At 38.9% G+C, this 25,872-nt stretch overlaps 2 protein-coding genes and 1 long non-coding RNA gene across 3 annotated transcripts; 1 reads left to right on the top strand and 2 right to left on the bottom strand.

Moving 5' to 3' along the window:
• The first annotated feature begins 3,881 nt into the window (after positions 1-3,881).
• On the top strand, positions 3,882-4,858 carry LOC131244622 (uncharacterized). The gene is made up of 3 exons (XR_009170426.1): positions 3,882-4,041; positions 4,178-4,294; positions 4,625-4,858. It is a non-coding gene; the product is annotated as an uncharacterized LOC131244622 (long non-coding RNA).
• Positions 4,859-15,946: 11,088 nt separating this feature from the next.
• LOC131244621 (dirigent protein 9-like) lies at positions 15,947-17,049 on the bottom strand. Its single transcript, XM_058244128.1, has one exon. The coding sequence runs from the start codon at positions 16,987-16,989 to the stop codon at positions 16,036-16,038; it is 954 nt and encodes a 317-aa protein (XP_058100111.1). The 5' UTR covers positions 16,990-17,049; the 3' UTR covers positions 15,947-16,035.
• A 3,387-nt stretch (positions 17,050-20,436) lies between these two features.
• Positions 20,437-23,871, bottom strand: LOC131243573 (protein SODIUM POTASSIUM ROOT DEFECTIVE 2-like). The gene is made up of 3 exons (XM_058243031.1): positions 23,386-23,871; positions 23,041-23,116; positions 20,437-21,046 (listed from the first exon to the last, which is right to left on the bottom strand). The coding sequence occupies exons 1-3, from the start codon at positions 23,770-23,772 to the stop codon at positions 20,916-20,918; spliced, it is 594 nt and encodes a 197-aa protein (XP_058099014.1). The 5' UTR covers positions 23,773-23,871; the 3' UTR covers positions 20,437-20,915.
• Between the last annotated feature and the right edge of the window lie 2,001 nt (positions 23,872-25,872).

Raw genomic sequence — 25,872 nt, 5'->3', positions numbered from 1 at the left:
TGATCTGAAACTGACTAGATATAGAACTAGCAAAAAGATGTAATATAAATTCAATGTAAATTGATGAATAATGGTGGAATAATTGTCTAAAACTTAAGTAATTCAGAGGAAGGAAACTAGGGATTCAGAGGATCCACTTGTAGGGATCAAGGAGATCTTATGCCTGCATTAAGATTTATGGAAATCAAACTGAACCTACTTGATCTGGTTTTCAAGAGATGAAAAGTATATGAATTAGAATGGATTCCATCATCTAACCATGCTCAGGAGACAAAGCAAACAACATGATTAAACTAATTACCAACTAATCAACAATGTATGAAGATCAGGAAGGGTACTGTCATCCTACATACCCATGGAGCAATGATGAACAACAGGGTTTCCTGACTTCATAAACATAAAAAAAAGGGAAAGAAATATTCAAAGCCATTATAAACCCATTGTAATTTCAGTCACAACAGACCATTAAAGACTGAGAAGATATTCTTTTAATAATAACTCAAAGCCAAGTTCAGTTCATAAATTTAAATGAAAAGCAGGAAATAGTGTCTCCCATCTCGCTACAGGCTTCACCTCTTAGCCCTAGCTAAGAGGTTTAGCCACACATGATATAGGCTAAATAAACAACGAAATAAAAATAAAAAGGGAAAGAAAAGAACACGAAGGAAGAAGAGAAAAAAAATCACTTCTCGTCCTTGCCAAACCCAACCGCTGCTTCCAGCCACGTTCACCTGCCTCCTCAGCTGTTTCACGTCTCAGCCACGTCCAGCAGAAAATCCACAGCCGCTACTTCCAATCCTACTGTTTCTCTCCAGCAGCCTTAGCAAAAAAAACCAGCTGCTGCTGTCTAGCCTCAAAACTGAGCCTCCCGTCCTCCCTCCTTTTTTCCTCTCTCTTTCTACCTTATAGGCAGAGTCGGATGGTGGATGGGAGTCGGTGGGAATCTTCGCAGCCACGTGCGCAGGACGGAGATCTTGCGCAGAGCTTGAGGCGATGAGATTTCGGACGGAAGGTTCCTTTACGCAGCGAAGCTACGTTTTGATGTAGATTTCAGCAAAATCCTTCATCTGATGCGAGATCCAACCCATTCAGATCCCTTGGACCTGATCGACCCATCCTTGGGACGATTTTAAACGGCCAGGATCTTCGGACCGGTCCTGGCCATGAGTGCAAAACGGCCTGGATCAGATGGGTCTCGGACGCGCGCAAACAGAGCCTGCGCTCTTGCGCTGTGCCGATGGTGGGACCCATGAAAGGCTTCGACGGACAAATCCACTCCATTCATTGCGTTACCCTAGCAATTTAGTTCTGGGATGGTGTGATTCCATTCAGATTCGGTGTGGTCCACGGAGTTCTTCTTGCACCGTCCATCTTCCTTCTGAACGGCTGTAATCAGATCCTCACTGCTTCTTGAAAAATCTCCACCTAGGCCATGGTAAAATGGACCCTGGGCGTCTGATGAATGGTCCAGATTAATCATTTGGAGAGCAAGTGGGGCCCACTGATGATCGCCCGGCGAAACAGCGTCGGACACTGTTTCCTTTCAAAAACAGGATTCGGTCAGTCCTTCGTTTGACCAGACTCTCCATTCGGTGTACTTCTCATGCGCATGTGCCCTGTGCACACTCGTCTCATATGTGGTCCACTTATGAAGTTTGTGAGAAATCTGCACCGTCCATCTGGTTCTTCACATGATTTAAGGCGTTGAGACCGCAGATGAGGTGTATCCAAAGATCAGGTGGGCCCCAAATCAGTAAATTGTGGGCTGATCTGTCCGTTGGGCCACTTCCACAGCGATCCAATGGATGAAATTTTACGTGTACGGTTCATTTATGGTCCTCAGGCCACGTATGGAGTTTCGAACTGATCGGATGGTGAGAACCTCGTGATCTTGCATTCTGGCTGACTTTCAGGCCGCTTGAGCTTTAGTTTCTCGATTTTCACAGATCCCTGGCGTGTAATTTCGTTGATCTTGGTCCCCTGGAGTCCATCCCATGCTTTAATGTCATCAGAGCGTTAAATCCATGCTTTAAGCATCCTTTTTCAGTCCATGCTCGTAAATACACTCTGCATCACAAACACATTTAAATCAGGCCATTAAACGGTATCATGCTTGTAAAACTATGCAGCAACTGGGTCTGATATGCAATATTTGACCCTCAACACCTAACTTAAACCTAAACCTAAACCTATAACCGAAACTTATAACCTAAATTTAAACCTAAAACCTAAATGTATTCTCAAATCTCTAAACATATACCTACACCTAATCCTAATCTCAACTCCTTAACCTAAACCCAAACTTGAAACCCCAAACCTAAACCCGAACCCGAACCCGAACCCGATTTCCTAAACCTAAACCTTAACCTATTCTCAATTCCTTAAACCTTAACCTATAACCTAATTTAAACCTAAACCTATAACCTAAATGTAATCTCAAATCTCTAAACCTAAACATACACCTAATCCTAATCTCAACTCCCTAACCTAAACCTAAACCTAAACTTGAAAACCGAAACCTAAACCCGATACCGAACCCAAACCCGAACCAGAACCTGATTTCTTAAACCTAAATCTTAACCTATTCTCAATTCCCTAAAGCTATAACCTAAACCTAAACATAAACCTAAATCTAAACTTAAACCTATAACATAAACCTAAACCTTAACCTGAACCTAAACCTAAACCTATAACCTTAACCTAAACCAAAATCTATAACCTAAACCTTAACCTATAACTTATAACCCATAACCTATAATCTAAACCTAAAACCTAAAGTTAAACCTATAACAACCTATAAGTGTAGGTTATAGGTTTAGGTTAAGGTTGTTTTTCTTTTCATTTATCTGGAACACCTCTCATATGTTCTCTCTCTTTTCATTTATTTTTTTTCATAAGATTGTTTGTGTTTGGATGGATGCAGTTTATGTTTGGATTAATGTAGTTTATGTTTGGATAAATTTATGTAGTTTGAGTTTAGATGGATGTGAATGTGAATATGATGAATTATATTCTAACAGGTGTATATCAGGAAATTTGAGATGGAATAATGTAAAAAGGAAGGAGACTTTTACTTATGAAATATTTCGTACGTAAAAGTCTCAATAACGTTTTTTTAGCGACGAATATTTTCGTCGCTAAAAGTCACATACACGTTTTTTAGCTACAAAAACTTTCATAGCTAAAAGTCATTGTGAAAAAGTCTCTTCCATGATTTTTAGTTACAAAAATTTTCGTCGCTAAAAGTAATCCTTTTTTTGCCTTTAGCGACGAAAATTTTCGTTGCTAAAAGTCTTAACCACGATTTTTAGCTACGAACAGTTTCGTAGCTAAAAGCAGATACGATTTTTAGCTACAAAAATTTTCGTAGCTAAAAGTAATCCATTCAAATTTTTTGAAAAATTGTTTACAGTCTTTCATGACGAAAATTTTCGTCAATAAAAGTCTCATCCAGGATTTTTAGCTACGAAACTTTTCGTAGCTAAAAGTAATCCATTCGAATTTGGTGAGAAAATGTTTGGAGCCTTTAGCGATGAAAATTTTCGTTGCTAAAAGTCTCATTAACAATTTTTAGCTACAAAAATTTTTGTCGCTAAAAGTGACTTTTAGCTCGCTAAAAGTTTCGTAGCTAAAAACACTCTTTCTTGTAGTGTATGTAGAGTTGAATCCAGTTCCCTCAAAGCACTATAAGTTGCAGTTCTCCTAATTGCATTGTAGGACTTGGTGTGATTGATGCATCTGGTCTATTCATCAGGTCCAGTACACATTTCACTGGCCACCATCCAAACTTCACACTAATCAGGCAACTCTACTCATCATATCAACATCTTATAAAGTTGATTGACGTAGGATGTGAGTCACATCACTTTACACATCCATCAAATCAAGGAATTTCAGAGGATGGTCTTTCACTGAGTGGAAGGCAAGCTAATAGTCAAAACCCTACCAGTGATGAACATTCTCAAACCTTATCTGAGAAAGAAAACGAAGCCAGCCTTTCTCAAATTGAAGGTTGCTTCAAGGAGCAAACTCATCTATAGGGTAAGGATTATTTTCACGTTGGCTGCAGTATGGCTGAATTGTTGTGCTTTTATTTACTTGGCTCAATCAGTTGTAAGAGTTTGAAATGCTTCTGAAACATGGAATTAACATGATGATCATATACTTTGAAAATTAGTTGATCCACATCTAGAAGATAATGAAACAAAGGCACTAGGACATCTCTCTGCAGAGGAGCATGACGACGAGGAAAGATTCAAAGCTGATCGTACAAAAGCTATACAAGAGAGCCTTGGTAAATATCACATCACTTTACACATCCATGGAATTGATCTTTGTGGGGCCTCCCTGTATAGGGGACTTTCTTCAATTTTCTTAATGCATTTTCTTTACTTTTATAAAATTATTAGTTGCTATGAAAAAAAATCTTTTATTGGTATAAATTTGTGGTTCTCCATTTGATATTGCTCATGTGAGAAAATCCTTAATTGCATGCATGGTCCTATATTATCTTTGTTAGAACCTCGGAAGATTACAGATCCAACGCTCAAGCTTAGGCCTGGTGTTTTTGCATTAATATAGATGCTTTTGTCTTAAATGTGTTTCATATCCTCTGTCTTTTCAGGCGCAACAAACCAAGGAATTTCGGAGGATAGTCTTTCACCAAGTGGAAGGCAAGCTCATAGTCAAAGCCCTGCCAGTGATGGACATTCCCAAACCTTATCTGAGAACGAACACCATGAGGACAACCCTTCTCAAATTGATGAGGAAAGATTTGAAGCTGACCTTATAACAGCTGTGCAAGAGAGCCTTGGTAAATATCATATCACTTTACACATCCTTGTATACTCTCTTCCCCCCCCCCCCCACACACACACACACACATTTTTCTCATTCTTGTTTAAATTGAGATTAACTATTTAGGCCTTTCTTTTATTTCATGTTGATATGTGATTACAATCAGATTATTGGCTTTCCCAGTTTCTAGCAGACATGAAGATTTCAAGCACTTAAGCTTTAAAAGAGAGAGAGAGAGAGAGAGAGAGAGAGAGAGAGAGAGAGAGAGGTAACTAATTCTTACTGCATTAGTTTAGAATTCCTAAAGTCACTCTCATTGATCAATGAGTTAATGAAAAAATCTTGTATTGACCTTCCTGTACAGGGGACTCTCTTCAATTTCCTTGATGCATCTTGTTTCCTTTTATAAGATTATTAATTGTCATTTGAAAATAATATTAATAATAATAATCTTGTATTGGTATAAATTTGTGGTTCTCCATTTGATAATGGCGTGTTGCTTGTGTGGTGAGAAATTTGCGGACTGCGAATCCTATAAGCAATGGAGACCTCTTACTGAAATTGCAGCCAGTCTTGCCCAAAGAGGCTAACAGTGGCTGGGCTGATATGCTTCTGAAAGGAGGTGATGATTCAAAACATTTCGAGCACTTTACAAAAAGCAAAAGTAACTAATTATTACTTGATTAGTTTAGAACTCCTAGAGCCACTCTCATCGACCAATTCGTTGATGAGAAATTCTTGTATCAGTCCCTCAATATAGGAGAGTCTCTTCCATTTCCTCGACACACCTTGTTTCCTTTTATGAAATTATTAGTTGCCAAAAAAAAATGTCGTATTCGTATAAAATTGTGGTTCTCCATTTGACATTGTTCATGTGAGAAGGTCTTTAAATGCATGTGTGGTCCTACATTATCTGTATTTGACTTCTACTATTATCTTTGCTTCAGTGTTTCACTGCAGCGCATGTATTAATTATGATGATTTCAAATGAATATCTACAAGTTCTATTTTATGTTTCAATACCTCCTACTTGAACTTATCATAACGACACTAAATAATCTAAGGGCCAGTGATGGAAAGAAGTTGAGAAAAGAAAGGATACACTTCTAATAAAAAGGGATAAAATGAACCAAACTCATATTGCCTCTTGAACATTACTTGAGGGGGCACACACCTGGACTGTTGAGGCATGCTTTGTGAGTAACGCATGTGCCCTGTGAGATTTTTGCTTTGAGATGTGCCTTAGAGTCATACACCTTTGAAGCTTTTAAACAACCACAGTGAATTCATTTTATTGTGCCAGAGATTTCTTAAGCAGTATGTATTATTTTAATTTCTCATAGTCAGTACACACACACACACACAAAAACCTAATATTAAATGCTGAAATGCCATATTCTTGCATCGTATTCCCTTGATGCATCTTGATAAGCAGTACTCTTAAATGCTTATGGGATTCCTTCTCGCAATGCCTTAGTTGCATGAATATGTACTATGTATGTGTGTTCCTGTGCATAATTATATCAAGTACTATATGAGTGTTCCTGTGCATAGTTGTATTAAATTATATTTATAGAAATACATATTGTATAATGAATATGCTATAATCTTAAGCATGGTTTTAAGACTCAACGCCTTGGACTGACTCGTTTGGTCTTAAGCTAAGTCACGACTCGGCCAAGTGAAGGCGACTTGGCCAAGTTAGGCAGAATCACCCCCAATTTTCTATTCCGACTCTGATGGTCAAACTGGACTGGGTCAGACCAAGTTTGAGTCACCTAAGATGAGTTGCGTGGGACTTGGGTGAGTTTCAAAATGTTGATTTTAAGATTATTAAGAAACAGAATATTTGATGGTTTTCATTTATTTTTTTTTGGTGGTAAAATGGTGACCCCCACGTATAGAGGAGATAAATAGAAATTCATCCCATCTTTGAAAGAAAAAAATAGGAAATATGTTTCTTATAATTTGAAGCATGAATCTTCTGAGGAAATCATCATTCCTATAATTGAAACAACAAATCTATGTTCTGAAGTAATAGTCTTAGGTGAATGGAAGACCAAAGCGAATGCTACACAACATGACTCTTTTTCTTTATTACGGGGAGCTGACTTTATGATTGAAGAGGGGATTAAATACTAGGAATGGTTGACCATGAGGTCTCACTCCTAACTGATGGCTAGGCTTAGTTTTTAACTTTGGCTTTCTTCCTTTCTTCCATGTCTGTTTCTTTTTTGTAGTATTTCCTTTATTTTTAAAGAAAATTCATCTCTAGTTATTTCTTAAGAAGCAGATGTCAATACATTTTAGCATTATCTTAATATTTATCATTATTATGTTAACCTTTGTCGTAAGTCTCTCTCTCTCTCTCTGAACTAGTTCAACTAACTCCCAAGTTTTGTTCTTGGGAAGTGACTCCATCTCTTCTACCATGGTCATCATCCATATCACCATCCTCTTCATAGATGGCATCCTAAAAAGAAGATGGGTCTCCACTACCAGTTATCAGAGTAAAAGAAACCATATCTTTAAAAACCATACCTCATTGGGGCTTTAGTGGTCCATTTTCCTTTGCCTTTAGCTATGCTTTTTTGAGTTTGTTGTTGATTATCCTACTAGATAACCTTTCTTGTTGAAGATTTTCTTTTTTAATTTCTAACTCATCTAGCTCCACCTGCACTAATTGTCTGTTACTATTACCATGCTGCAACTTTTCTTCATCTTCCTTATTGGCTTTCACTACCTAGGATTCAGCAACCACGACATACCTACTGATGACTATTTTTCATTTAACCAGATCCCATAGCTTGAAGCCTTGCACTCTTTTCTCACACCCGAGAAATATGCATTTTCTTGACTTTGGGTCTAGTTTTGGTCGTTGTCCACTTTGCACATGAACATAAGCAAGACACCCTTAGTTGTAATCAACTTTCTTCCCTATCCAAACCTCCTTTGCAACCTTGAAGTCAAATGGTGTGAATGGTGACCTGTTAACTATAAAACATGCCTTATTTACAACTTCAGCCCAAAAGCTCTTCGGCAACCTTACATGTAACCTCACGCTCCTAGCCCTCTTTAAAAAAGTCGTGTTCATACGTTCTGCAACCCCATTTTGTTGTGGGGTTCCTAGAGTGGTGAAATGTTGAGTGATTCCTGCATTCTTACATAATTCAATGAATTCCTTCTACCTATATTCCGTCCTATTGTCTGACTGGTGGAAGAGCTATCAGGTTTGGGGGTGGGCAAGATTCAGGATGATGAAGAAGCTATAGTATTAAAATCTAAACTAGACAAGTGAAATACAGTAATGGAAGTAGCAGAATCGGGAAGACAGGAGGACACCATTGAATAATCCATCCTTGCTACCTCCACCTGACTCTTGAAGAGAGGGCTTCCTGACTTAACTAGTTGAAAGACCTATGTGATCTATCCCTGTGTGAAGAAATTGCTTCGAATCAAAGGTCCAAGGCTTGTATGGCTTCAAGTGTTTAAAAGCAACACCGACTTCTTACACAGGCTAGTGAATGGTCGGAAAGGAGAGATGTTATCTCCAAGCTGACTGTTAATGGAATTTCTCTGGAAGATAGAGATGAGATCAAGGAAGAAATGATGAAATTCTACAAAAAGATTTATTTGGGGGATAGCGTCCTTAAAACTACCCTTGACAGGATTGTTTTTCAATCTCTAGCTTTCAAGGATGACAAGTTGCTGGAAAAGAGCTCACTGAGTAGGAAATTAGAAGGGCGATTATGAATGTTGGCTTAGAGAAATCCCTCTCAATTAGTGGCAGATCTAATCCCTTGGTGCTTGATCTTGTTAGCAGGAGTTTCACCTCCTTATTGTTGTAATTGGGTCTAACTATTGTCAGATTTTGGGTGAATTTGTTTCTGTTCTTTTTTTTTTTTTTCCTTTTCCCCCATTCTTCTTCTTTTGAAGTTGATATGTTTGGATTGCATGGAAATATAATTTGATGGTAAAATTTTATTGTTAAGTTTAGAAGGTTTATTTTGATATTAAACTGATTCGGCTTCTATTTACACAGCATACGATTTATTTCCTGACCGTTGATTGCTTTACATTGGTTCAATGTCTTTTCAGGTATTGAGGATCTTCAAATGGAAATAATTCAATCAATACTAAACCGATTGCAAGATGCATATGATGTGGTTAGTGTGTACGTTAATTGTCGGGCATTGCTACATGCCCTCCCTACCATCGCTTCCCTTCACTTCCTTTTCTTCAACTGGGAAGGTTACAATTTGCTTCCTTCTCATCAACTAGAAATACACATAAATCACCTCGTGCATCAAACTACGGGGTCGTGCATCAAACTACAGGGTTAGAGACCTTGTCTATTATGATGCATCCTGATCACACTGGATTCCATCCAGATTCAGTGACATCATGGCTCTCACATACTAGAGAGACGCTATGTTATCTGATGTACGGTGTTTCGAATACGTATATCGACATCTTACGGGAATGCAACTCCAATAGGTTGGAATCATTGACTCTGGCCTTTCATACCCCAAACGTGACACCTATGAATGTATTTGAACGTCTGCATACTGTGTTTAATGACTCTCGACGTTTCGGCATTAGATTTGCAAAAGGTGATTGTTGCTTGGCCAGTGTTAGAGAGTCTTATACTTAGCAATGTGATGGTCACCGTGACAGATGAGTCAGATCTGGAGATATCCACACTTCGTAGTTTAAGTATGGATTTTATGGTTTTTGGTCTTGACATAAAAAAGACTTCTAATCTAGAGAAATTGTCTTTTACGACATGTCTGATAAATAGCAGGGTGTTTGACGCCATCTACTTGGAAGTTCACACTAAAGATTGTATAGGTCAACTATTCATCAGCAGCAAAGCTTTCATAATGTGGGAACTTGCAGACGGCTCTTATGTTTACGACAGACAATAAACTCGACATTAATTGCATTTGGGATGTCAGAATGAATTACTTTGGATAATTTAAATGAATTACTTTGGATAATTTGATTTGGTTTATCTTTTCATGATTTGTTATCGAGTATGTTTTCAAGTGGATGAATGTTTTAATGTTTCAAATCTGATCGAACTGCTACTATGGTTTGATAGATTAATTGGAGAATTCTAACTGTTGATTGATTAAATTTTAAATTTGAGTAGTTTACCTTTCTATTTTAGCTGTACATTTGATGGTGACCATCCGGGGAGCCTCATGGTCAATCCATAAGCCCAGAACATAGAGGGTTTGGATTGAGCTACATCTGTGCCAGCTGTGATTGACAGAGCGGCTACAATATGCTCATTGTATTAAACATATCCACTAGAGTTGGTCCTTGGGCCTCCATTGGTGCAGCGTGAATAGGAACCTGAAATCAGGGTACACCAGCCAATCCGGTAAAAAATACGGTAATGGTCCACAATTAATGGCTGATAAAAAAAAGAGTTCTAATATTCATGGCCAGGATGTTCCAATGAGCCAGACCCCTTTTTTAGCCATGGTCTATCCCCAGTGGGATACAAAAGACCAATAGTTTGGATTAACGATGGGCCCACTGGTTATAGCGTGAAACAGATTTGTCCAGGATTTAAAGGACCACCACCACCAGTGGACTCGACTTCAGTAGTGACCCCTCCAGTACTGAGCTCGGTACTAGTGGGTGCTGGAAAAGATTTGTGGCCCACTATGATGTATGTCTTCTCCACAAAGTCCATTAGATCCAATTCTCTAGTGAATTACACCTCAGGAAACAACAGGCCCACGTCACACAGACCTAGATGAAGCAAAAATACAAATATCACCTTGATCAGGAACTTTTGTGGCCCCAAGGTTTTTAATGGTGAAAGTTCAATCACCACTCTTTCCTATGGTGTGGTCTGCCTGATATTTGGATCTGTCTCATTTTTGGGACCACGGGATAAGATGATCTGAAAAAAATGGATGGACGGTGTGGATAAAAGGCATACTTCATATGGGCCTACGGAGCTTTTTCACCAACCTGTACCGGCTCGGTACCGTAGGGGTCACTACCGAATCCGAGTCTCTCACCAGTGGCAGGCGAAACAACGGCGCCCGAGTAAACGACAGTAGAAGAGAATGCGGTGGGGTCCATCGAAATGTTTGTGAGAAATCCATCCCGTTCATCCTATTTGATAGATCATTTTAGAGCATTCGACCAAAAATAATGCGTATTCAAAACTTAATTGCGTCACATGAGAGGAAATAGTGGGGATTCAGTGTGAATCGTTGAAACATTCTTGGATCCTTAAAATATTTGTGTCAGTAAATTTTTTTAATTTTTAAATTTTTTTTTTTGGTATTTTCACTTCATCCCAGTGGTAATGACCTTATAACGGTTTGGATGGCATATAAACATCAAGGTGGATCCATGAAGGTTTCAACGGTAGGAATTTCTTTTCCCAAATTCTCCTCTCGTGTGATCCACCTTAGCTTTGGATCGACTTCATTTTTTGTCTAATTTCCTAAAATTTTTACTCAAAACGGATGGACGGTGTGGATTTCTCACAAACATCTTTGTGAGCCCCACCCAGCATCCTTGGGCAGGAACTTCCTGCAAAAGGCTTTTGCAGGAAATCGGCGTCCCCATAGTTAGGTCGTTTTTATTTGTTAATACATGCCACGTGTACAGCTATGGATCTATGCATATCAAGCGTTATGCTCTGCTAGAGTATCCAATCACTACCACTTCAACGACCCACATTCTTTTTCTTTGGAAAGTAGAAAAATGGACGGCTAAAATGGATGAGACTCGAATACTGACTCGGGAAACAGAACATGCGGCAAAAGTGTAAATGATCCGTGTAAGCGATCTGAACCGATGATTAGGTAGGGTCTACCCTGGATGGAACATACTCCAAATTTCATACCAATCAGATGATATTAACAAATAGAAAGATTAGATTTGTCCAGATGGTGCAAGTTTTGGGACATGGCTCATCCAAGATTGGTCCTAGCTGATGGTCGGTTTGGATCTTGCACGTGTTTTGAGGAGTTTGAGATGAAAGAATGTCAAACATTTAGATTTTCTCTAATTTTAAAACAGGTCGACTGGTTTGGTCTCGAGTAGAGTTACATCTCGCCTGAGTTGGGAGGTGCATCAGCCTGGCTCACCTGAGTTGAGGGTCAGGCATGCCATATGGTCCATTTGGGAGCTTGGTTTTAGAATGCATTGAATTCAGGCCAATATTACATTGGAATCAAAGTGACTACGAATCCTCAATTGTATTGGATGAAATGACCTAGAATATAAATCTACTGTTTGAAAGATTGTATTTGGAATACATTGAAATTATTAATGTGTTTATAAGACTTGAATTTGATTAACTAAATCAGCTTTCATATCTCAAATTAGTATGTGTGTAATAAGCCTATTGAAATATATACCTTGTCAAACCAATCAAGAAAAAGAGGAAATTTCAAGACTTGGGTGAGCCATAGACATAAGAATTATAAACAAGCAACTCACTTATATTTTATAATTATTTATTTAAATGTCCAATATTTGGATGATTTGGATCATTATATTGATATGATTTTAGTACTGTAGTCGATAATTGAATTGTTTTAGGGTATTATTGTTGTGGCACTTGTATAGTGAACTAGTAGCCTAGCGACTCCTGTCATATGTTCCACTCTCTGCTTTTAAAATGAGTTAAAAAAGACATTTTATTTGAATTACAAGAAAAACACAATATTTGGTTGAGTTTTCAAAATGCACCAAAAAGATACATTTGAAATGCCTCTCACTCCATCCACCTTCAAATCTGGTTGTCAAACACAAAAAGTAGTTACTTAAATTTGAAATACACCCATTTACCTCCAAATCCAGGGTGTCAATTGATATCTTTCTAAGAATTAAGAACACTTACACCTAGTTGTGCAAAACTTAGCTGCTATCCTTCTTATTCTGTAATGCTTATCTAAATATAGTTATTAACTATCAAATTTATCAAGTGATCTATTACTAAGCCATCTTATTAAGAATAATGAGAACATCATTAAATACTAAAATTTTCATATTTGAAGTGAGTTTTAAAAAGCTGCTTGAGCTATAGCAAAAGCCGCTCTACAATGTCACGTCAAATTATATGAGAGAATGAAAATTGAAAAACTCACATATATCAACAAAACTATGATTATTATTAATAAATGAAAATAACTCGTGGTAAAGACAAGATAGACTTTGACCCAATAAACTAGTAGAATCAAGTTAAGCTTTTGAGTTTTTAAACTATCATTACAATAAAATAGGTTGGACTTAGTTATTAAACTGGATTCTCTTCATTGATGCAGATTATTTTATATGATAAGGTTCCATTGAATAGAATAGTTTAAAATAAAAACATTGGGCTAAAGATACTATCTATTACAAAAGGCCAAAAGCTCAATGTTAAAGGAGTCAAATGATCAAAGGATTGTACTACTTGTGTAAAAATAAATAAATTTTTCCTTGGTTATTTCCCATCCAAAGTGGGCCCATGGTATAAATGGTTTGGATCAATGAAAGATGACCCATGTCCAAAGGTTTGAGAGATGCATCCAATATGGTGCTCCGTCACTTTAGGGACTTCAATGTAACTCACTATAGAGTAAGCTTGTCAATCCCCCTCATCAATGCATATACTAATTATTCAATCCATCCACTATCATGAAGTATTCATTAATGATCATATCCCATGTTAATTAGAAGTGGATCATCAAATCTGGGCCATCAAGCTATCATCAAGTGTGATTAAAGTTGTTTTAATGGTTAAAACTAAATTTTCAAAAGTTAAAAGCATTTGAAAAATCCATTAAAACATTAGTGCAGGTCCTAGTGAAAAAAATCTCTTGTCGAGTTCCTAATTTATCAAAGTTAAAAGCATAAATATGTTCCTGGGCAAATTAGTGGATTCCTTGTTGGCTTGTGCAAAAATCAACGAGTCTTTATATAAGTAATAATCAACTTCCACTTTATTAGTCCCTGCATATACCTTGTAGAGTCAAAGATAACTAATCAAGATCATGACCCTTGCATGTCCTCAAGTCCGGGGATATAAACCATCTTCCACATCAGGAGTTAGAAAATTGATATGACCTTTTCTAGTATTGTAAATATTGAGAATTCATTTCCGATCCTGATGATCATTTGCTAGAGTTAATTTTCAATAGTGATGAGCAATCAAAGGTATGTGCATTATGGACTGTTGAGACATTGGATTGGAAAATCACAACTCTAGATCCTAGCGAGGTTGGATGATTTCACCACATGCTGATCCATAACTCAAGTGGTAGACCAAGTGAAAGATACCTAGTTTCAACATTGAGGTCTTGGTTTCGATTCCCTGATGGGGTGGCTAACAGTGAAGTGTGAACTGACAGTGTTGTGTACTAACAAGCTAACATATAAAAAAAAAGAAAAAGAAAAAGGTGGGATGATATCACTGTAATCAATGGCTATCAAATAAGAGTAGCTTCAAACAAATTCAAGCATAGACAAACACAAACATAAGCCACTAACCTATTTAGAGTTGAATCCAGTTCCCTCAAAGCACTATAAGTTGCAGTTCTCCTAATTGCGTTGTAGGACTTGGTGTGATTGATGCATCTGGTCTGTTCATCAGGTCCAGTACACATTTCACTGGCCACCATCCAAACTTCACACCAATCAGGCAACTCTACTCATCATATCAACATATTATAAAATTGATTGACGTAGAATGTGAGTCACATCACTTTACACATCATGTGACACAAATGCATTCTTAGCACATTTGGATTAAAAGATGCCTAAATGAAAGTGCCAGTAATGTGTTAGAATTGTACCTAGTCCCACGTAACTGGGTCCAAGCATGCATGCTTTGAAGAAATTCATTCCAAATATGTAAAAATTGTCATTCCCCGGTCAACTGACCTGCATAGCAAGCTACACACCTTCATTTTGCAAGAAAATGTACATTTTTTTTGTTCAAAATTGCGATTTAAAAAATTATTATTTTTAGTAATTATTATTTTTATTATATCTTGTTATTTTTAGAGTTCTTAAATTTTTTGTCTTTTTTGCAAATTGCTCCTAATAATGTTAGGAATGCTCTAATAAGATTTATCTAGATGTTTTCATTTTTGCCAAATTAAGCTTTAAAGGAATTTTGTTATTTAAACAAATTAAGAATTTAGATTTTTGAAGAATTTTGTTAGTATGGGTAATTTTGAATTACGGCTTGGGTTATCTTTATTAGTGGTGTAATAAAAAAAAATCATATACATATTATTCAGTAAAATATCTAAATTTTCTCTCTTATTTTCTTATTAACTTGAGAACTATCTTCATAGATTCAAGGTTTTAATCACTTGAGAAAGACGGTAATCTTTATCTTATTGTTTTATGCTCTTCCCTGCATCATGGATGGTCAAGATCATTTACATAAAAGTAAGTCAGACAATCCTAACCATCCATCCATGGCATGAAAAATGGACGGTTGTAAAAGCAAAGGCCAGCTTACATATGGATTGCATGTTAGGATGGAATCTGCATTGGACTAGCGGACAGCTCGGAGAGATAGCATGGCCTGTCCAAATCTTCACATACAAATAGGAGGACTATAACTTATGGTGCTCTAATGGCCGTGGATAACTTCTCAGTAAACGAGTCCCTAATAAGCCACACCTGCAGGGAACAATAGATATTGGATGTCAACCGTACGTTTGTGTCCGGGGCCACAATGTTATGTATCTTTCATCGTACTTGTAACACATCCATCTTTGATCTAGACCATTGGTTTCATTCCTCTACAATATTTACACTGTGCATGTGTCGTCCACTAAATCCACAAACAGATTAAGATCAATATTCAAGCGGTAATTAGGAATTTTATCAATTTTCATTGCCAGGTCGGGTTGGTCCGGGCTCGACCAGTTTTTCGGATCAAGCTTGGGTCCGCCATGCTAGGCCCACCCAGGTTTGAGCAATGGGTCTTTTAAGTGTCAGTCCTGGCCCAAATATGGTCCATTGCCACCCCTAAATTTAATACCCTTGTATATATATTATTATGATTTTTGTAATGTCTCATTCATGTTAAGTTGTCCAATTTGAGGTCCCATCTATTGTAGTTATGTTGGTTGCCACAAGTCAAAATGCAAACATCTGCATTGGAAGATTTCCTTACACCCAAATCATAAAATACTTGAAAGAAGGCTATAAGCCAAAGTTCCTATAGATACATGACCAAACCACCTTGATATCCAACTAGTAAGAAAGATAGACTGTGAACTGCAGGAGAGTCTCCACACCATCAGTTGTATGCTGGTCCACCGGATGAAGTGTCTGGATTGCAGCATATCCCTTAGCATTTGCATACTTCCCTGTTCCACCCACAATGGCCACTTGTGATTCGGCTGACACGATGCGGTGGACCCCGAAGAAGCTAAGGCTATCGGTGTAATGGTCATCGTCAAACAAGGCGGTGAACGCCACGGTCTGGCTGGTGCCATCTTCTGAGCTGGCTACATAGAACCCTTGCGCCTTACCGATCATGGCCGACCCCAGCTCGTGTCCTTCGGTCAGCTCATCGTCGATCACCGTTATGGTCCCGAACATAAGCTTCTGAAGGGTGGACCCCACCGGGAGCTGGCCCGCCATTACAAACGGAAGGGTGTTGCCACTGTTAACGTTGTTACCATTGATGGACGTCGTCGTCTGGCCGCCGAGGCCAGTCAGGAATGGAATGTTGTTGTTATTGTTGATAATGCCATTATTGCCGTTGAGGAGTGGTACGCCACCATTGATTGGGAGGACACCGCCGTTGTTTTTGGCGAAGGGGAGTTGACTGTTGACAGATGAGGTTGCGATGATCCCCGTCACGAGTCGAGCTGAGGGGTGTGACCCACCTAGCACGTCGTGCATGAAGAAGGTCAATGGGTGGTGGGGCTCACCATTGGCTACATTTGCAGTACTAGTAGTAGTAGTAGTCCCACTAACATTTGGTTGTGTGGGGGCCACTGTAGCAACAACCGGTGGAGCTGTGGTATCAGTGACAGGTGGCACAACCGGATTCGACAAATCGGGTGTGGTGACTGGGGCCTCCGGTGGCAGATCCTCATCCAGAATCCGAGCTGAGCTGGAACATGTGATGGCAATGGCTAACAGCAGTAGGAAGATGCTAGCCTTGAGTGTACAAAAGATGGATGTGTACTTCTCCATGTGAGAGTGGTTTGAGAGTTTTTCTTTTGTTTGGGACAGTGATGGACCGTCAGGAACTTCTTGTGGTTTTATATACACAGACGAGAAGGCAATTGAGGTTGGAAAACTACATTGGAGTTGTTGACTGACCAAGTCAATGTTTGTTAGTAGTGTGTTTGGTTGGAGACCTAAACCTCTTGTTAACATTGCAATGAGAAGATGTTTACCTGTGGCCTACTGGATCAGGAAACGATATTGACAGATAGTTGACAGATGGCAAGTGGGGGTGGATGATTAAGACCGTCCATCTAGTGTGTCCTTTCCCTTGATGGACCTTGGTTTATTAGGATTTTCTTGCCTGGAAGAGTTTTAGTTTATCATGTGTTATTCACAGTGGACGGTTAGGATTGCCTGATAAACACCTAGAACTTCCTCATATTTATAAGCAATCCGTTTTCTAATCCATGGATGGTTAAGAATGCCTGATTGAAACTATCGTTTGGATCCACTGGTGACCCCTGATGGCCTCAGATTGACTCGTACGTGGTGTTGAACTGGATGGGGCCTACGGTACATCCATCATGTGGGCCACATATTACATGTTTAATTCATTGCACTGTGGGCCCCACGAGTCCAAACCGAGAACCCATTACATTATGTGGTCCCTCTTTCGCACTATTAGATCCTTAAATCAAGGTGTTCAATCAGACAAAGTTTCAAATCTGGGCCGTTCAAAAACTGGGCCCTCACCAACTAGGCCTAGCTTGCTGATCTTCTGATTAGTTATTTGAAAAGAAGAAGAAAACATCAAAATCTTTTCTCATATGTGGAATATGCACACAAATGACTACTGGTCTTACTCTGGCCCACCTGATGAGTGGCCCTGAATCTGGTCAGCAAAAAACAATTTTGTATGGAGAATGTTTTCAATCTGTTGCACGATACTACTAAACTCCTTGCTGGAGAGTGACTCGATGGGGCCCACACATGATTTGCATGGAGGGCCCACCATATTGCGTATAAGGAATCCTGGCCGTTTTGACGGAAACGGATTGGCTACTGCTACTCCCCCTGCCTCCAGCCCGGTGGCTGGTGGTCGGTGCTCTGTGGGCCCCCACCATGATGTATGTGTTTCATCCATTCCGTTCATCCATTTTTACAAATAATTTTAGTTATTGATCTCAAAAATTAGAGGGATATATATTTCAGGTGGAACACACGAAAGGAAAACAATAGTGATTGGATATCCACCATTAAAATCCTCCTAAGGCCCATGTACTGTTTATTTGACATCCAATCTCTTGATTAGGTCATACAGGCCCAGATGAAGGTAAAAAACAAAGATCAGCTTCATCCAAAACTTTTATGGCCCCCGAGAGGTTTTTAATGGTCAATGCTTATTCAACACTGTTTCCTGTAACGTGGTTTATTTGAGATTGGGATATACCTCATTTTTGGTCTCATAACATAAAATGATCTGGAAAAATAGATGGACGGCATGGATGAAACACACACATCATTTTGGGGCCCACAGCGCACCGACCACTAGCCATTGGCTGGTGGCAGGGGAAGTAGCCAATCCGTTTCCCGTTTTGACCTGTCATCTGGCATGGATGAAGGTAATGCCAAAACGTAGGCTGGTTTTCAATTCAGGCAGGCCCACGTGAAAATCAAGGGTGTGTGTGTCCTCTCTCACATTGTTCCGTGTTGTGGCCCAACTGAGTGTTGGATCTTAGTGATTTTTAGCATTTGGTTACAGTATGAGGTGTCGCATCTGATGGACCGATTGGATGGCCTTCATACATCACGTGAGCCACACATCTTAGACAGTGCAATTCATTGATGCAACTAATTGCATCGGTCCACTTAGACAGGCCAATTCATTGATCCAGGTTATTCATTAGGTCCAATCCATGTTCCTTTGAGTACTAGACAAACGTTACACTGATCCAAAAACTATTAACCATTGATCAGCGGCCATTCATATGTACGGTCAATATTGTTTACACAAAAGTAGGTCCGATTGAAAATCTGATCCATCTATTTGTTAGGTCCCATCACGGATTGCATACAATTCTAAAGAATCTGAATTTTTTAGTCAATTATAGTCATTCCTTCCATAGCCCGTAAAAAGATGGCCACAGAAAACAAGGACATGTTAAGGATGGATTAGATCATTCGATCAGCGTGACGTTTGTATAGTAATCCATGCAATGTATTTTGGATTTAACAGATAGTTCAGATTGATTGATTGAATGTTCCAAATGGACCGATGCAACTAAGAGCACTATAACCTGTAGTGCTCCGAGGCCACTGGAGCTGAGTACGAAGACCATAACAATTAATAGACGTGTCCTCAACGGTTATGTATGCTAATTCCAACGTACCTGATCTAATTTTGTTACATGTGGGTCCATATGTGGGCCCAATTAATAATTGGGTAGATTTGGCTCCAATGGTAACGTTCTGATCCATTGATCGAGGAAATCCTGAACAAATTAGTTTACCCTCTAAACAGTTTTGGAGATGTTTGATTGATTGTACATTAGGGTTTGATCGATCAAGATAATTAAGAAAAACCAAATTAGGTCTTTGGACACTTTTGTGCATGTTCGATCAAATTAAACATGTAGCATTGATTGATTGAAGGTTCAATTTACAATGCGCATAACTTTTGTGTAAGTGCACAGTTTTGTTTTTAATTTCAAAATCAAAATATATAAATCATGTTATATGCAAGATTAGGGTATTCTAATGTTATGTTGGAGAGAACTAGAGTTTTGAGAAGGAAAATTCATTCATAAAAATGAGAGTTTTAAATTTATTAGCTGTCAATCTCTTGTAATTCCCTATTGATAATGGATTGTTTGTTGCTTGATATTATGATTCTTTTCCGTATAAAATTATTGTGTTTTCTATAATTACTTCCACGCTACGCACAATAGACCACGCAATAATAAACTGCCGTGATTGAACATCTAACAGCTTGCTTTAACATTCATTCTCCATCAACCCATTGATTAGGTCACGGAGATCAGACCTGGATGAAAGGAAAACATACGTATCATCGTGATCCAAAAACTTCCGTATCCCATGAAGTTTTTAATGTTGGGCGTTTAATCACCACTGTTCCATGCAGCGCTGTTTACCCGAAATTAGGATCTACCTTATTTTTGGGCTCATGCTCTAAAATGAGCTGAAAAAAATGGATGGACTGTGCATATAAAACAGATACGTTGTGGTGGGCCACGAAGATTTTCCAGTAGCACGAAAAACTGACAATGGATGCTGTGCGCTACACCACCCAATCCGAGTCGGCACTAGACAGCTCTAGAAGCACATTGAGGTGGGGCCAATCGAATTATTCCTTTGAACGGTCATAAACCCATCATAAACCATCGAAATTGATTTGATACGATGGCTGGACAGATTTTCACCCCAACTGACAATTAGCATCCAAAACCCCATTTGTTTTCTCATTTTGGCGACCCAGATTCCATTCCAGATTACACAATCTGATCTTTTCAATCCATGAAGTGGGCCCACGTGTTTATTCCGTACAAGTGGGCACATGACTTAATGATCTGGACCGTTCCTATGATGGATATCATTGTGGATGGTCTTTCCCCGAAGATCTCTTCAATGGAACAATGCTAACCCTTTAATTATGAGCCTTAAAAATTAAGGTTTAAGAAACAAGCAAAAAGGTCCACATTCAACCCCACCAAAAAAAAAAAGACAAAAAATCCATAGACGCTAGGATATTCTTATCTTGGAGGACTTTGGGGTATGGTCTACCAACCATGTGGGCCATCAGATCTAGGATTTGGATATCCAAAATGATGGTCCTCTTTTGTTCCAACTCCGGGGCCCCAGGACACCATCAATTGGGTCTGTGGGCCATTTTATTTCGATGGTCGGAAAATGGACGGTAAAGATGAAGATGACTAAGATGATGATGATGGCCAGAACTCTGCATTCTTCACTTTAGAAATACTGGCTAGGACTTCCAAAGGGGTCAGATCACCGATCACCGTCACTTTCTTGGCTGAGAAATCTACACTGAAAGATGTCACCCCTGCTCAAAATAGCAAAACCATACAAAGGGAGTAGTTAATGAACTAACATACGCCATGTGAGCCAAGTACACTAATCAAAGGCTAAGATTAGGAATATGAAAAGGTAAAGTTTACAAAATAGTACCTTACTAATATGATATTTACATGTTGGTATCTTCTTAATTAAATTTTTATTAACTTACCTCGTTAATCATATTATTGTCAGACGGTTACCTTCGTTAGTTCCTTCTAATGTTCGTTAATTTAAAATATAATTATTTTCAAAAATCATAAAAATGCCCACCAACGTAGAGCCTTTTAACCTCTAGGAGGGTTGCATGTAGTGCACTATGGCCCCACTATGATGTTTGTGTTTGATCCATGCCGTCCATCCAATTTGCCAAATCATTTTAGGGCATGAGCCCAAAAATAAGGCAGGTCCAAATCTCAGCTGGACCACACCGTTGGAAAAAGTGATGATGAATGCCCACCATTAAAATTTTCTCACGTACTACAAATGTTTTCTATCAAGCAGATATTTGTTTTTTCCCTTCATTCATGTCCGTTTAATCACCACCGTTTCCTATGGTGTGGTCCACCTAAGATTTAAATCTACCTCATTTTTTATCATACCTTAAAATAATCAGAAAAATTAGGTGGACAGTGTGGATACATCATGATGAGTCTCACATCGCACTTACTGGTAGCAGCATTCTTATTACCATGCAATCACCGTCTAGAATGTTTTTTGTTTTTTTTTTTTTTGTTTTTTTCCTTTCTTAATTTTTTCAAAGAGCAAATCATTAATAATATTTACATCTAGGTACTTATTAATTCTTATTCAACAACCTAATTTATTAGGGTCATTTTTATCATTTTAGAAAAAAAAATATTATTCCTTAAACTGATGGACATTAGTGAAAACTAAAGAGTTATGACAACTTAATTAATGAGGTAGCTTAATGAAACCTTAATCAAAAAATGTATCAGTATATACATCTCATATTAATGAGGTACTATTTTGTAAAATTTCCTAAGAAAATTTCTTAAGTTTAGCGTTTGGCTGTTAATATCATGATAAAAATAAATCACAATATTTTGCATTTTTATTCATAGTAAAATTCTCAAAAAGTATAAAATAATATCCATGTCGACGCAACCATGGTTAAAACTTAAAAGACTCAGCTCCGATCCAGTCATTCGGTCCTGAGTAGAGTCGTGAGTCACCGAGTCGGGAATGACTTGACCTCAAAGAGGACCAAGTAACTCCAAGTCCGAGTCAGTTCGGACGAGTCACATCCGACTCGTAAAACCAGGTTTGATATACAACCCAAAGGGCCCATTTGCAATGGACCAGCCGTCCAAATGGTCTATTGGGCTTGATCAGACATGGGTTGGGCTTGGAAAGCAAATCCGGTATGTTGGAAGGTGGCCGTAGGACTGAAAATCATGACCTATAGATAAATGGGCCAGGACAGGTTTACCCATAGGTTTGCTGGATTTTCCCATTGATGTCTCGACCAACCATATCAAAGCTCATTTATGGATATCATGGGCCCGGCTTGGGACATGAGGGCCTAGGGATGGATGGGGCTTGATTTCAGGCCCGATAAATGACTGGGCTTTGATTTTGTTTAAAGATGCCCAGCCCGTTAAAAGCTTGGTGTTGAGTTCAATTCATTACTCTTAGATGACCCTTGAGCCACCTCCATGAGCATGATGCAAGTGTGTGAGATCACGGCCGTTAATTAGGTGGGAACTACTGAAGATCCCAGGATGGAGAATCAGGCAAGTACACTCATCCGTTTGGTCCCATTTCTACAGTAATAATGGACGGTCGAGATAGATTGACCAATGTACATAGTCAGTGTACACATGCGGCAAACGGATGAGCGGAGCAGCCTGATATTTGGATGAGGGCAATTTCACTGTGGTGCCTGCGTCATGAACGAACAAGATCTTTCACACATGTACCACACTCACACGTATGTTTCATGATATTCCTTCCCATTACCTTCCATTCTGGAGATGTGCTTCCTCACTTTTCCTTCACAACCCTTGCAGTGCAAAGATACCTTCAATTCTACAACCTGTGAAAGTAATCATCTCAAAATCTAGACCATAAACATAAGTAGCACCACGTGTGCCTTTCTCCATGATGATCCAGACCATTCATCTGATAATCCATTCATCCATGGTGGACCCAAATAGTCGGACGGTCTAGATCACCACATGGTTAGGCACAAGGAGCCACAATGAGAGAGAGAGAGAGAGAGAGAGAGAGAGAGAGAGAGAGAACCAACTTCCCACTAACAGAATATAAGAAAAAACAAAGATTATAAGAGGGTTTTAGAGAGACCTTATCATCTGATGGCCTGAAAATGTCTGATTCGCTGACCAATCGAGAAGCCGTTAGATTAATCGGAGCCAATGCAGGAAGTCGGTCTTGATCCAATGATACACCGAAGAAGGATGCATCTCCCAAGAGATATCTAGATGAACCAAGTGGGCTACTTAGATCAGTTTGTTTGGAAGAGCTTAATTTCCTACCCTTTTGATGGTTGGATTTTGGAATTGAGGGTGATCCTGAAGATGGGTTGTGGGGTTTCCTTCTCTGACCATCAATTAGATGGGACAACTGGCGATCAATGGCTCTGCTGCTCTGTCGGACCGTGGACTTTTCATCCATAGCACTACATATTGCTGTAGAGGCCGGGGATGCACAAAAGAGGTCTATTCTTTTCATTTCTCAAGATTAAATGGCTGCAACACAAAGCTGGGAGTGGTTTTATGGTGTGATGAAGCTACATTTTCAGAGAGAGAGAGAGAGAGAGAGAGAGAGAGAGAGAGATTGACTTGTGTGTTTTAAGCTTTTAAGAGAGAGAGATAATCCAAAGTGATTTGGACCACTCATTTGGTGGGCCATATCGGTAGATGGACCATGGCTAAAAAACCAGACCAACTGACCAATGTTGGGCCCTAATGTATGTGGACGTGAATGCTGTCCTCCTTACAAATGCGGCCCAAAACAATATTTTCAGATTGGAAGATCCTATCCCTTGGATAGTTTGCCATACCAGACTACAACCGCTCATTTTCTTTGATCTAATATGGATGGGGGACATCTAATGATGAAATTCTTAGCTGGAGTACCATAGCACTTTGATTATTTATTTGACTTTTTGCAATATGGACCGTCTTCTTAATCATTGCATTTTGAGACTGATTTGAAAGTTTGAAATTTTCTAAACTAAAAAGATTTTTGAGGCAGCCATCTTTATTTCCTGTATTTCGTGGTGTGGCCCACTTGAGTTATGGATCGATCTGATTTTTGGCTTCAAAGATGTAATACTCATGAGTGCACCTGATGTAAAGAGTGGATGTGGCACAGAACACGGTGGTCGCACAGGATTAATAATCAATCAATCCTAACCGTGCAAATAATGGCCATCAAATAGATGATTAAAAAGAAAGATATTGAGCGGTCCAAATTTAAAGGGAAAATTCAGATGGTTAATATTAAAACGTATCATTGCAATTTTCAAGTTGTGCTCCATTCATGGTTGGTTTCAGATATTTGAATGGTTTGGATTGTATACATCAATGCGACCGCTGTTAAATTTGAACTACAGGACCTTTTCTAAGAGCTAATCCTCATCGCATGGGACGTATCTGTATTAATCTACTTGATGAATGGCCCACATTAATCTACCAAAGCTCCCTTTATTAAGGCTAAAGATGAAAAGAGTCTTTCAGTCTTTCAATTTTTGGGTTATCAATCATCCAACATATTGTGATCAATCAACGGTCTAGATCAACGAACCATTGCCACACTTGTATGGACTGGGTGCATGAGGACACTATAAACATCAGATTGCACCGTAACTCCTGAAAACTAAAACCAGAAACTGTTAAAATAAAAATAAAAAGCCATATGATTTTGACAGCCACTAATGCAATTACCCATGAGTTGCGGCATGTTGTGTGTGGTTTATCCATGCAGGGGCTCCGTGGGACCACGATGTATATATTTTATCCATGCCTTTCATCCATTTTTTCAGATAATTTTAGGATAGGAGCCTAAAAATGAAACTGATCCAAAGCTCAAGTGGAACACAAAGTGGCCCCAGTAAGTTATCAACAGTAAGTGTTCAATCCTCATGTGTGGTCCATTTGAATATCTGATCTACCTCATCTTTTATCCCATATTCGAAAATGATTTGTAAAAAGGGATGAACGGCGTGGATAAAACCCATCCATCACGGCAGATTCCGTCCAGGACAACTCCATTTCGTACTGGTGTACTGAACCCGGACCCGACCAAGGGATCAGATCCGGGTCCTTGATTCATGTGAGATTCATCGTATATGAGTTAGTAAATTCAAATCCGACTGGATTAGGGTTTGGACTAAACGACTTATGTTCCCATCCATATAGGAAATATGCCTAAAACCTTGTGTCATGTGAACTGATTTTGAAGTAAAGCGCAGGAACACGCCACACATATGCCAGCATGGCAATAGGTGTGAGATTCAACATGATTCTTGATGCCCTAGCTCCAGAATCATGTTAATCCACTCGTCAGGTGGGCTATAGTTTGCAAAACAAATGTACAGCTCTGAGAAACTTGGCTGAAAATTTCTAACCCATTCACTTGTTTTCAATATTAGGCCCACATGTTGATTGGACCAGATTTATTGTTGAAAAGACATTTACAAGGTCAGACCCACCTGATGGATGGATTAGATCTCTCACCTATGTGCCATGGTGCGATGATGGTATATGTGTGGTGTGTATATGAACTTTATTGTACACCTGCTTAGATAAGTTCTTCCAAGTTTGGACA

This window comes from Magnolia sinica, chromosome 4, assembly GCF_029962835.1.
Source record: "Magnolia sinica isolate HGM2019 chromosome 4, MsV1, whole genome shotgun sequence".
Taxonomy (NCBI): domain Eukaryota; kingdom Viridiplantae; phylum Streptophyta; class Magnoliopsida; order Magnoliales; family Magnoliaceae; genus Magnolia; species Magnolia sinica.
This window is presented reverse-complemented; position numbering and strand designations above follow the sequence as displayed.

Bases quoted from the DNA above. Each gene is read 5' to 3' on its own strand.
- LOC131244621 (XM_058244128.1), bottom strand. From the start codon at position 16,989: ATGGAGAAGTACACATCCATCTTTTGTACACTCAAGGCTAGCATCTTC.
- LOC131243573 (XM_058243031.1), bottom strand. From the start codon at position 23,772: ATGAAAAGAATAGACCTCTTTTGTGCATCCCCGGCCTCTACAGCAATA. The intron at 23,117-23,385 runs GTCTCTCTAAAA...TTACTTTCACAG, and splicing joins TCAGGCCATCAGATGATAAG to GTTGTAGAATTGAAGGTATC. The intron at 21,047-23,040 runs GTAATGGGAAGG...TATTTTGAGCAG, and splicing joins GCACATCTCCAGAATGGAAG to GGGTGACATCTTTCAGTGTA.